The following is a 14,135-nucleotide window of genomic DNA, read 5'->3' on the forward strand; positions in this document are numbered from 1 at the left end:
ATAAATAATTTAGTCTCCTTACAACCACAAATAGAAAAAACGTTGACGAGTCGCTCGCGGGCGGCTCGTCCGAGTCACCGTCACCACAATAACACTAGTACATAACACAACGCATACGATAACACTACTATGTTAACGGTTAAGATGTATTCGACGTCGAAACGTGGCCTGTTGCAATCATATCGTTTCAAATCACATCATTACAACAGTAATAAGTTTTAGCACATAGGTAAAGTTGTGTGGTCAGTTCTGTAGTTCAAGTAATCACTGAGCCTGCCGCGGCCGCTGCGGATGTTGTGGCGGGGGGGGGGAGCGGTGTGGCGAGTAGTGTGGCGTGCGGCGAGCGCGGAGTGCCGGCGAGTCAGGGCGCGCGCGTGGCGTGGCGCAGCAGCGCGCGCACGGCGGCCGCGGCGGCCTTCAGCGCCAGCACGAGCCGCTAGAAGTCCCGCGGCCGCGCGCGCGCCGTACCCGCAGACTTGGGGACGCGTCGCGTGCGCATCTCGCGGTCCACCTGGAAACAATTCATTACAATAGCCTATTTTAGAATTACCTATGCTGAATTGCCCATTATTCTTCCATATGTAGATTGTCCATTAAATAATTAGGTCCTCAATAGTTATATTGGGTGAGTACCTCGAGTTCCTCGAGACGTTGTGTAAGGGTGAGTTTCTGCTGGACGGCGAGGCGCAGCAGCTGGTTGAGGGTCTTCTTCTCGTCCTCTGCGCTGGACAGCGCCTGCGTCAGCTCGTCCACCTGCGTCACGTACTCCTCGCACCGCGCCGCGAACATTGCACGCAAACCTGACGCAACAACACACGTATTTAAGAGGTGACCAAATATGAATAAAAACGCTTTTCAGTTTTTGAACAACCTACAAAATGTAGAATTAATTTAAAAACCAGTTAAAAATTTCGTGGTCCCTAAATTTAGTTACCAGTAATCATGAAGATAACAGAACCGCCCACAGATATGCGAATGGACCACAGGTTATCCATCTGGACCACTCAGGGAAATACCGATTTAAAGTGTGTGTGTGTACAATACATACTTGAGAATGTAGCGGCATCCTCCTTGAGCAGACGGAGCTCGTTGCGCAGCTTGAGCATGGTCTCCGTGACGATGGTCTTCTCCGTCTCGTACTTGGACTTGAGGTTGGCGAGCGCGACCTCGGCCGTGTTCTTGTTGGACTTGAGCACGGTGCGCAGAGTCGCGATCTGCTCGCGCTTCGTCGACAGCAGCGACTTCAGCTTGATCACTTGCTCCTGCAGCTCGCCCACCTCCGCGCCGCGCTCCTCGCACTCCATCACTACACAAGAGACACGATTACTAACTCAACTGACTTACTGCGTTGGCGCAGCGACCCAAAGTGGGTCTTGGCCTCCGATTAACTCGACTTAATAATCTAAAAACAGAGAACTTTACATGCTACCACTTTTTTACTAAATAATTATTCACTTAGTTTAACTATTAAAACATGAAAATATTTATATTTATAAGTGTTTTACTCATTTTAGTCTTCAAAATTATGATGTAACAAAGAATAAATTGGTATGAAATCTTAGAGCATACGCACACCTTTGATTAAATTATCGCACAACTTGTACGATTGTCGATTGTCAATTGTTTCGCAGCCAAATCAACTGTTTAGTTGTATAACTAAAAATCGAGTAGTGTGCACTTCCATATAAGCTCATAGCAATCAAAGCGAGACTAAACAATTCTGCGATAGTTTAGTCAATGGTGTGTGCGCTCTGATTGGTAATAAAATATAAAAGTCGATATATTAGATATCTACAGTACTTATACCAAAACAACCACTACGAGATTATACACTATGTATGTTATTTTATCTTACATGTATATCTTGGGATTAATGGCATCACATAATATATTGCAGAAGCAACATGCAAGTTATGAAACTAGATTTCAACGAGTCTCTTATACTGTTCAATCCATTATCATTGCTTTTATAACCTGAAGATTTTTTAAATTGTAATATATTTCCATATAAAATATTATCTTTCCATATATTCTTGTAAATCTCGTTTTGATCTATTTTATTTATCATGTTATTTTCTTGCGTTTTTCGACAATTTATTGTAAGTTTATTGCAAAATATATTATTACTTTCTGATTGGTAATTAATATTACACCTGTCATTGATTATTTTATTATTATTTAATTTTGTTATATTTTCGAAATACTCTGTTATTTCTTTCACACTTTTTCGTGAGCAATTCGTTTCTTTTTCGACTTTAGATTTTTGTTTGTTCTGAATATATTTAATGGTGGATTGTATGATAATTTCTTGCAGTTTTCTCTTAGCGTCTCCCTTTAATTTGCTGTTGTAATGTTCTTTTTGTAATTTACTGTAATCATCAGACGGAATACTTTGCTTACTGCAACTTGAAGCTACGGAAATAAGTTGATTATACTAAATTTACTTGAGATCTTTACATTAATTTACCTAGAGAGATATTTTAGACCAGTGGATATATTGAATTACATTTACATTGTCCTCAAGTAACTGAATTAGTGGAGTATTATCCCACTAAAAATACACTAAGAGACATCCTTAGTACAATCAAGAGTAATGTACTCAAATTTCACACATTAGTGTACTATTATTATCAATTTCATTACGTTTTGACGTTATGAATATTTGTTAATAATTAATGGTATTATATTAGTAAAATATCTTAGCAGCTCGGAATATCCCATAGACGGTGTTGAGCCGATGAGATATTTGAATAGCAGTGTAGTGTGAGCAGTTACCGGGCTGGTGCCTGAGGCGCGAGTCGAGCGCGGTGTCGAGCGCGGCGCGCAGGTGCGTCAGCTGGTCCAGCAGCGTGTCCGCGCAGCGCGCCACCACGCCCGCCGCGCGCAGCCCCTCCACCTCGCCCGCCGCCAGCGCCAGCGCCTCCTCCTCCACGCTGCGCCCCTCCGCACCGACACCTGCAACACATACATACAAACTAATACAATATTCCATACCAAAACATTTGGATTTGAAAACAGAGTACAGTCGGCTGCATATATATTTACACTTAAGAAGTAGTCAGTTACAAAAATATATTGCACTTATCTTATATGTATATAGGGTCAAAAGTATACGGATGAATAAGTTTAAGCAAATTTTAAAAACCAAAGCTTTGTAAATGTATAAGTCGCAATCGAAAGAAGGATCTATTTGTAGTTAAGTCATAATTAGGACACAAGCGGCCACCAAGAGACGTTTTAGAGAACTTCATTCATTCTGACACTAAAGATAGAGTTGCGAGATTATTATGAACTTTTTAAATTGATGATAACCTGATTGAGAAGTATTGCGAGTATATTACTTAAAGTGGACGTTACCCATGACCGGCCACATATGATCTCAAGTAATAGTAATTTTGACATCATTCTAGTTCAGGTCGATATATAGATATTATTGTAGCTGACTGTACCAAAGTTGTTGAATAACTACAGTATGTAACATGCGTGTTGTACGCACCGTCCTGGTGTCCGGCGTGCTCCAGCAGCAGGCGCTCGGGCTGCGTGCCGTTGACCGCGCACACGTGGTGGTACAGCTGCGCCAGCGTCTCCGCCGCTGACGTCAGCGCCGGCGCAGCGCTCGCCAGCGCACGGCCAGCACCTGCAAAGTACACGTTACTTTTTTGTTTATTTATTACCAAATTACAGAATCTGTTAGTAGAATTAATTGTGATGTTTTTATTAATACCAGAAAAAAATGTACGTATTATATTAGATAATCCAAAAAAACATTGATGACATGGATAGGATCGAAGCCATATTCAAGATTAAAGTCCTGTTCGGGACAACTGCGGTACTGGCGCTCTTTTATTAATAGTCATCTAAATGTTTAGATATTGATTATTAATTTATAAACTATTGCTTGAGACTTCATCCGCGAAATTAAGAATTAAAAAAGTTATTAGTTCGTATCGTAGTTCTTCATTGATGATAGATTTTTATGAAATAAAAAAAATCAGTAGTTTTTGAGTTATTTCAATGCCTAAAAAATACATATCTTTCCTGTTTATAATAATAAGTATAGATGTTTGGGGTTGTTGCGACATACCTCCGGCAAGTGTACGGAGCAAGTCTGCATCCGCCTCCAGCGCGGCGCAGCGCAGCTCGGCCTCCGCGACGCGGTCGCTGAGCTGCGCGAGCGCCTGCCGCTGCTGCGCGGCGGGGGAGCCGGGAGCGGCGCTGGCGGCGCTCAGCTCGGCCAGCGCGCCCGCCAGTGCACTCAGCTCGCCGCCAGACACGCGCCACCACGTCAGCCACCGCGCCGCACGAGCAGGCACGCCGCCGGACGTCTTCTCCTCTTTCTCTTCCTAACATTTGTTAAACATTTTAATACAAAATTACACTATATACCCTTAGTTAAGATATAATATAAATCTACATTAAGATAATGTTAAAATAATATTTAAAGTACTTCAAACGCGACGGTTTGTTAATTTCACAAGAGATTTCCCAGTCTAAGTTCAGGTTGTAAAACACTGAAAAACTATTGTTTTATTGTAGAAAAGGACAAACGAGCAGCGGATCGCGTAATGATAATTGATCCAACCCCATCCAGCCCATAGACCGCCAGAAAAACCGCAGATTTCGACCTTTCAAGGAGTAGTACGCTCCTCCTGAAGGCCTCTAAGTCGTAACTATTAGGACAGAGTATTGTAAGGAGTGTGTACTGACGGCGGGCGCGCAGTCCGCGTGCAGTGCGTTGAGCGCGGAGACGCGCGAGGCGACGCGCACGAGGCCGGTGCGCAGCGCGCCCGCCGCCGCGCCCTCGCTCTCCGCCGCCGTCTGCGCCGCGCGCATCGACGCCGTCAGCTGGCTCTGCAATACCCACACAAGTATATTGTACTGCTTGAGTAGCAACTAATGTAATTTAATTGATATGAAAATCGAAGTATTTCTAATAAAACTGGTTATAAAACATTTCCTACGTTAACAAATCTTACATTTTCATTGTGCGCTTGTTCGAGCTGTTTCTCGAGACGTGATATCTCGTGCAGATGCACCTCGGAGAAGAGGTCCGCGTGGTGGTCGCCCATCGCGGTGGCCAGCTCCGCGGACGAGGAGCCGCCCGGCTCGCCCTCCTCCTCCGCACTGTCGTCTGGCATACCTAAACGTTGACATTGCTATTTAGTTTATACAAGAAACTGATCTGTATTTTACTGTTATTCCGATAGTATGAATTTTTCCATCGAATCTTTAATTTGAAGTTAAAGTCCTTTCGAAACTTAACCCTTCAATTCATGATGATTCATTTATACATCAGCCTTACGCAATAGACTATTTTCAATAATCATTTTTCTTCTTTCCTTTTCCTTAATCTATATTCAATTTACTAGCCGCTTCAATTTATGGTATTTAAAGCGAAAAACGTGCTTTTAACGGTTAAGAGGTTAAGACATATGTGGGTACGAGATAAGTATAATAAAAAGGACCACTCTTATAAGCCCTACCAATATTTTTGTTGTTACACCTCAGGAATATGAGTACCGCCTGTAGGAATTTTTTTACTGACCTCGTATACTGTATGCGAGATTTGTGATGTTGTAAGCTGCCTCTCTGCTGAGGTGAGCGTCGAGTTCTTTTTTGGCAGCGAACTTGGCCTCGCGCTCTGCCTGCAGCGCTTCCAGCGCCTCCGCCAGCTGGCGCTCCGCGATTCGCCGCAGCGCCGCCGTCTCCTCGGCCATCGCGCGCGCGTTCTCCGCCTCCTCGCGCAACTGACGCACCTCATGCTTCAGACCTTCGAATTCTACCTGAAAATGTTACATGTATGTTACAGTAAACCTGTATGTTACAGAAAATAAAAATAATCTTGTCTATCAGACATCTCATCATCTCAGACAACGACTTGACCAATTTTTAGTACCTTTGCACTCTGGAAGATAAGTGAAGTGTTTCATTTTATTTAATAAAGTACGTCTATATATATTCAAATATTTTGAATTACCTGTTATACTAAGTAAGCTTTCTGTATGCACGTACCTGTGAGGACCTGAGCGCGGAGACCTGCTTCTGCAGCGAGATGTTCTCATCTTCTAGATCCGCGATGTCCAGCAGCTGCCGCTGCTCCCGCTGGCGCGCCTCACGCAGCTCCGCCCGCAGCGCCGCGCGCTCCGCCTCGCGCGTCGTCTTGTCCGCGCCCAGCTCACAGCTCTCTGTCAGCAGCCGGTCCCTCTCTGACACCACGCGCTCCAGCTCGTGACGTAACTGAACACCAAATTAAATATAGATTAAATAAGTAAACATTTATTGTTTCATTGCTTAAACTAGTTGTTGCTCGCGACTTCAACCGCGAAAATTAAAAAAAATATATATAAAAATATGCCAACGTTACTCACTGGTAAAGTATGGTAATGGTGTAAGAATTTTGAAAATCGAACAGAGTTTTTTTAATACATACATAAATCCAAAAATACAAATCTTTCCTCTTTATAATATTAGTATAGAAGTAGTTTTATACAACCCAGATAATGTTGACTGACACTTAAGTAAAAACTTACATAATAAATCTTTAACATAAGAGATGCTTCACTTTTATCATAAAGTTGATTCAAAACGTCGAAAATAGGTCAAAGTAGTTGAGGTCTTATAAAAAAAATCTTGCGTAATAAATATGTATACATTTTGCTTGAATTTTTCAACATCGTCGGTCGCTGTATAATTCATTCCGATGCATTATAACTAGTGACCTATTTTCTGTAAAAATCCACAGAGAGCCGTGGCGGGAACGCTTTTAATTAATATAAGATAGTCCAATGCTTCTGGAAAATATTTCATTCAATTTGTTTCTTTTTGCAGGCGATAGCACCGCTGTTGAACCGAGGGCTCTTTTCAAATATTCAGTTTATTTCAATAATATTTTTAGCTTGAAATTACTTTTATAATATTCGCTACAGGCGCCCAGTTCTGATAATTAAAATATTACTGATACACAGCTTAACTGAAAAGTTCGACTCAGTCAAAACTGTCCGAAGTGAACGGCTGTAGCGGGCATTAGGGTCACAACTTTGTTAAAGCGCTAAATTTCGTTTAAAATCGAGTTTTCCTTTTGTGAGTTAAAATTAGTATGTGTAATTTGTATTAAGCGAATTAAGAACGTATAGATTTAAATAGTTAAAAAATAACTCAAGGTTCAACATGCTTGTAGCGTGCATCGTAGTAAATATCTGATAACAAATATGCTACGGCTCGTGTTTAGTCAGTCAAATTTCACAATAATTATAACGCATTTTTTTAAATTACTAATACTCATACATTTTCTATTGACTTTCAGATAGTGTGTACATCACTATTTCGTAAAATATTGCTTTAAGTGGACGAGTAATTTTCTAATATAAATATTGCCATCTCAACGGATGTCTTCGATCGATCGAATAGGAAATAGCTTACTTCCTACTTAAAGTCCGTAAACGTCGGCATAATCTTTGAAGTTACGGATGTTTACAATCAGCTTAAGTTAATCAATTTAAGTTATTTCTTGTTTGAATTTTGATAAATAACTGTGCAGTTTCGCTTATCGTATAAAATAATTGTTAATTTTGTATCCTTGCTCGTAAATCATATAAGTAATGTAATTCCAACTTGATTCCCAAAAGAACTTACTTCTTCAGGTTATGAGTATTCATGTTAAGCCGCACTTGATACTTTGACCCCACTGACAATATACAAATTGTAAGATTAGTCATTCATTGAGTTCAATCTGTTCATTCTTAAATTGAATGATTGCTTTGGTATAAAAGTTCTATGGGATGAAGGGAAGTCGTCAAATGCAAGAATGAGATGCCAAAATTTTAATACGAAGCATAAATGATTGAATGTTGACTACAAATGGAAAGGACCTTCTCTAAATGAAATAAAAAATCAACCATTTTGTTAGCTTACCAGTGTTATTGAAAAAAATAACATGATTTACAACTAATATTCATATGAAGCATCAGCAAAACAAGTCCATAGCTACGACTATCAAATATCAATAGTCTGTTCGATATATGCGAACGCTCCCTGCTGGTATAGAGTATGATTGGTTCATTGGATTGACGCTGGAAGTGGCACTTAGTTGATTAGGCTGGAAACTCGGAATTAGCCGTATGGGGTGTGGCGCAGCGGACGCCCAAGCTACTTCGTAAATTACATGCAACGTCTGAATTACAATATTATACGTCTAGTTTGTAAAATAAAATCAAATGTAACTTACGTTTTGAAACTCACGAGTGGTTTTTGAAGATTTTAAAATATTAAAAATACCAAACTAGGATTCCGAAATTACTGACACGAAAACTAAATGACAAAAAGTGTTAAATACATTTTAAACTACATGTTTTTTCTTCAAACTGTTAAGTGTTTGCAGCAAGGGTGGTTCGCCAAGAAAATGTAGAAAAAAGGTTCTTCATACGTTGCACAAAACAAAATCAGCGTTCATTAAACGCAGCGTAAATTGATGCATATATTTTAACAAGACAGTAGACGAGTTCAGAACAATATGACAGGGGCTCGTCAGTTTCATGAAATAAGCAATTTAAATTCAGGGATAACTCCCTGGAGAGGGATTGTCTGCTCCATAACGAAGCAAGGGAACAGTATACAATGTACATTGCATACGGTATGTGGTTACAGTGTACATAAATTATTTAACATTATGAACTTTACTTGATACATGTTATAGCATCTTGTCTCAATTTGGAATAGAGAAACTATGAGATCACAGTCTGCCTTTATCATCTTATTATCTACTGTCTTAAAATCACTAGTTCTTTGTGCGATTAATTCATCATTGAAATTCAATACACTGTTCAGTCTGTATATTGTTAAATACCATCGAATGCATTCGAATTCAACGCATCGTGGTTAGACTTCTCATAAGATCGACCGACGATCTGGTCAATGTTTCTGGATTATCCTGGCTCTTGGCAGCACTGGACCAATAATTGTGGCGATGTTCTGGAGAAGTCTATACCCAGTAATGGCAGTCAACTGGCTGAGATGAATGGATCCACAGATTGTAAGCGAAATTAACTTCTTAAATATAGCACCTATATTCGGAACTTTTAAAAGACTATTTCAATTTAAATGATTAATTAGATTTATGAACACTGTAAGTGCATGTCAAGGCGAAACACGTCATGTTGCCTATGCACAATATCTACAATCTTCTCAGAGCAAAGATAAAACTCTACGAGATAACCCTAGCCTATGAATTACAAACTAACGAGTAATTAAAAAACTTCTTTTATAACAACATCATAGATGGAATCAAACCTAAGACATGAGTAAAAATTTTATTGTTAAAACTAAATTTTCTAAGACAGAAAACGTTCTTAAAGTTAAGTAAAAAGGTTTTTATATTTAAAAAAAAATCGCGGGGTAAATCAAGTAAGCAACCAATGTTAGTAATTGGTGATAATAATATTGACCTGGCAACCTTGCATTTATGAGAACACTCCTACTAAACGACGAGCCATTAGCTAACATTATCGCCCACCTACCTGACGGTTAACTTATTCAACAATATAAAATATTATAATATGATATTACTCCTATAAACGGAAAACGAAGGAAACCATCCCGTTGGCGTCGCGCCAGCGAACAAACATCAACAATGTTCCATTATCTACGTAAACACTACATCGAACCTGAAACATGAGCTAACTCTACTGAGTTCAGGTTATCGCTAATGCACGACAGGCCACGGACACATCGCCCTCGTGCCGACTGTAAATATACATGAAGCATTTACCTCACCACCTTCGTCCATTTTCAATGAACGTTCTCACCATACCACTGATGCACTTGTTAAATATTTCCCCCACTCAAACTTGGCACAAACACTGAATATTTCGCATTATCGATGGGTACAGTCGCGCGGCGGCAGGGTGCATCGATGTAATCCTTACGCTCTCACGCCGCGTGCGAATCAAGGCCGGCCAAATAAAAATGTATTTCTGGATCAGTGTTATGGATTAACGGGCGCTGCGCTTACGCCATTCGCGGCATTACATCACGGACGCTGTGGCCGCTATTGGCCGCGGCGAGTGCGACTCGTCGATTAGTTGGAGCACGATGACTAACGGGCGGTGGAGTGGTGGAGCGGTGGTGCGGCCGGGAGCGGCCGAGGGTCCGCCGGTGATTCACAGCAATCGCTCTCGTTCCATTAAACGACGGCATAATTCAGTTACATGTGTCTGGGCAAACGGACTGTAATGAGATCATGACGTGTTCTGGAGGCGCCTTGGACTGGCGCTTCGCACACTGTGCGACGGTGGCGTACGTAAGCGCCTATTGTATCGGCGGACTTAACCCTGACACTGCGACGTATATTATAAAACGCTCCCAGCATTTTTAAATGACAATGTTTCTATAGTTATATTTATAGTTTAGCCTTTTAAGTAATCATCAATCGATCAACAACATTCATTATAATTCTTAAAAAGAATGAAAAATCGAAAAAGAACACATCTTCAGAAACAAGAGACAGAGATAAGCCAGAATAACATGGGAACTGAAAAGTTCAAAATATAAAAATGTTGTGCAAACATGTCACCATGGTCCCAAAATTTAAACTAAATAAATAATTTAAGTATTCATTAATAATAGGAATTTAATAATTATGTAAATTCGAATCCATTGAAAAAAAAGAAGGTACTTGTCAAAGTACAAATAATATCAATTGATTAGTTGCTATATCAAACTTTATAGCTGAGTATCTTGCTATTTATCATATTCATGTAATATTTTAACTGTAAAATATAACAATATGAATAAACGTATCACTCTATTTATGCAAAAATTAACAATTACATTAAAAAAAAAAAGAAATCACTACAAAAATATAATTATAGTGCAGATTATAGGCATTTACTATTTTAAATTATTTAAACTTTGGTGAGACATTTTACAATTAATTATTTACTATTTTTGTAATATTATTTGTTTACTTTTCAAAAACCCTTTATTTTAAATTAAATATGGACCATAGTAGCTATGTAAGTGTTAAAGTAAATATATATAATAATTTTCATAAGTATGCAAAACATTTTTGCCTTGTGATAATTACTTTTGTTTACTACTGAATGGGGTTACAACTTGAAGAAACTGTATGGTAATATTAATAGATTATGGAGTCATAATAATTAAATTAAAACCACGCCCTAGCTACCCCTAATTAGGTAGACTACCAGCTCAGTAATGACACACACAAGCCATAGATAAAGCAATGATAATGAGGATCATATAAACTATGAGCTGTTGCCAGCAACTTCGTCCGCGTGGTATTAGAAAACATTCGAACTATCTATGTAAATTACATAAAGCTACGTATCCTTCGGGAACCGGACATTTCTCGGGAATGAAGCTTATCCCATGTGTACTCCAGACTTTGTTTTGTATATGTGTCAAATTTCAATTAAATATGTTGAACCGTTGCAGAATTATCGAGTAAACATTAAAAAACTAAATTAATGAATCCCACGGGAACCGTAACTATTCCGGGAATAAAAAGTAGCCTATGTGTTCTTCCAGACTAAGTTCTAAACCTGTGCCAAATTTCATGGAGATCCGTTCAGCCGTTTAGGCTACAAACGCTAACAAACATCCATCCATCCATAATATTAGTACGAAGTAAGAATTGTAATACAGTAGAATCTCAATAACTTAAAAACCCTCTAACTTCAAAAAATAAAATGTTCCCTTCCCATCCGAGCCCAAAACCTCTACAACATAGACCCTTGATAACTTAAAAACTCTATAACTTAAAATATTTTGTGTTTCCCTTGGACTTTAACTTATTGCAGTTCTACTGTATCTACAATTTTAAACATTTTTTAGAGAATTTGGAGCAAGAATTTTGACAAAGAAGTTGAACATAATTACAAACTGACTGGAATTACAAACTTTAAAAATTCTTTCACCACTTTTTTTTAATAAGTTAAAAATAAAATTGGAAGAGCGAGCAAGAGTTTATGCAGACAATTTATGCTATTATTTATAAAGACAAAAGATTCTTATTTCTGTATGTTTTGAATAAACTTAAAAAATTATTTGACAGATTTCAAATATTCTTTTGCCGTTTTAAAGCTTCATAATCTATTACTTGAATTTTTAATTCTTAGCAGACATTGAACGGTAGTAAAAAATATGCAGAATTTATGTTAATTGATAGTCCTCAAATCATATCATAATGAATAAGAACAAAATGTTCTATAAAATATACAAACCCTTGTTATTAATTTTACATTCTTATTAGAAATACAGGTAATAATGAATTGTTTTTAGGCTGCTTTGAAACTAGATATAAACCAGGACTTACTTGTTTTGATTCTCCTTCCAGTTCAATGATTTGTAATGTGAGAGAGCTTTCCATGGCAGCCGATTCATTGAGGAGTGCATTTTCCTGTTCAATACCACTCTGTGTGGTCACTTTCTGTGTCGTATCGAGTTTCATCAAAGCCTATTAAACAAATATATTAAATTTTAACATACAGACTACCATACAAGTGTGTTGTATGTAAATTTGTCACATCGTTGACTCAAATATGTATACTATAAATCGGATTATAACAGAAATAATTATATTTGATTAGACCATAATTCAACTAGCGTAATGAATCATTTGAATAAATTACTGGTGACATTTACATTTCAAATTAAATATAGTAAAACTGGATTTCACTCATAATTTTTATAAGTAGTTCAGTGCTCACATATTAGAATGTTTTTTTTTTGAGTTACCGTTTGGTTTAGCTTAATGTGAATCCAGTAATGCATGAAAAGTGAAAATAAGGCGGTATGTAGGACATCTAACCTCTTGTGTGATCTCAAGTTCGTGTTTCGTGTTCTCGTAGAGGCTTTCCAAATCGTTACATCTTTGCTGCAGCGCACTCTTCTCCTCCAACAGTACCAGACCTAACTGAGCTGATTGTATCTTCTCGCTGCTGGCCTGGTCCAGTTCCCGACTTAGTCTCTCAATCTCCACCTTCAAGTCCACGATCGAAAGTTCGTTATGTGCCGTGGCTGCCATCGTGTGACAGTTAGACGGCTAATTGTCTAAAACTTCATATACAAAGTAAATAATCTTAGAAAAACAACTTTAAAACGTGTAAAATCAATGTTTCTACATTCTCCTAACAAAAAGTATAACGTATTGACAGTTCGTTCAATGGCCTCTTTTTTTTTAATTGCTGTCAGTGTCAGAATGTCAGACTTAATTTCAGTCATCGGTGTTGCAAGCCTAGAATATATTTCATCCAGTCTTTTCAATATTTCTCATCATCACCAGCTCACTATACGTCCCCACCGAGGGGTTCGGAGCCTACCCTAAGTTAGAGTAACCATATTTTTTTTTTTGTAATATAAGGTGGCAAACGAGCAAGCGGCCACCTGAAAACGCCAAAATGGCGAAGTGACCGCTGCCCATAGACATCCGCAATTGCGGATGCGTTGCCTACCCTCATCCGACGGAGGAGGAGACGCACATAAAGAGGATATTTCCCCTTCCTATGCATCTCCTCCACTGTCAAATCCCCTTCCTCTTTCCAACCTCTCCTTATAAGAAAAGGGTGGTAAAGAGAGAGGGACTTAAATTAGGCCCCTGGCACCACACTCATTAGACGAAACACGGAATTGTTTCCATTTCACGCCTGTCTTCTGTGTGTTCGTGGTATTACACCGGGCGTGCCGGCCTATTCGTGCTAAGATGTTAAAGCGGGCACTACCACTGTTAAGCGGGCACTACCACTGTTAAGTATAGTTCATACCATAGTTCATAGTCAACCACGCTGGCGCAGTGCGGGTTGCTTGACTTCACATATATATTTGAATTTCTTCGCCGATATGTGCAGGTTACATCACGATGTTTTCTTTCGCCGTAAGAGCACCGGATAAATTATGTACATATGAAAATTCGAAAAATAGCAATCACATTGGTACATGGCGGGATTCGTACCCAAAACCTGTAGATTACAAGTCAGTGTTTAAACCACCAACGCGCACCACTGAGTCTTCGACGCTCAATATTCCTTCTATTTATTATAATTCAAGTACATTTGGGTTCAACCTCGTCCGGCTCAGAGGACCAAAACGTATATTCGGTATTGACCCCGATTGAAATTGAG

General features: G+C 39.0%; 1 protein-coding gene across 2 annotated transcripts; it reads right to left on the reverse strand.

The window, feature by feature from the left end:
• Window positions 1-338: 338 nt before the first annotated feature.
• On the reverse strand, window positions 339-13,188 carry LOC106102400 (myosin-7B). Of its 2 annotated transcripts, XM_013281861.1 has the most exons (12): window positions 12,827-13,188; window positions 12,332-12,472; window positions 6,013-6,237; window positions 5,546-5,783; window positions 4,977-5,140; window positions 4,708-4,851; window positions 4,085-4,343; window positions 3,497-3,637; window positions 2,776-2,955; window positions 1,049-1,306; window positions 634-800; window positions 339-511 (listed from the first exon to the last, which is right to left on the reverse strand). In XM_013281861.1, the coding sequence occupies exons 1-12, from the start codon at window positions 13,040-13,042 to the stop codon at window positions 437-439; spliced, it is 2,208 nt and encodes a 735-aa protein (XP_013137315.1). In that variant the 5' UTR covers window positions 13,043-13,188; the 3' UTR covers window positions 339-436. The 2 variants fall into 2 exon arrangements, with proteins under 2 accessions (XP_013137315.1, XP_013137314.1); XM_013281860.1 differs by lacking the exons at window positions 339-511; window positions 634-800 and adding an exon at window positions 1,856-2,412 and having other exon boundaries at window positions 1,218-1,306.
• Window positions 13,189-14,135: the final 947 nt, after the last annotated feature.

Source organism: Papilio polytes, unplaced genomic scaffold (assembly GCF_000836215.1).
Source record: "Papilio polytes unplaced genomic scaffold, Ppol_1.0 DF823923.1, whole genome shotgun sequence".
Classification (NCBI taxonomy): domain Eukaryota; kingdom Metazoa; phylum Arthropoda; class Insecta; order Lepidoptera; family Papilionidae; genus Papilio; species Papilio polytes.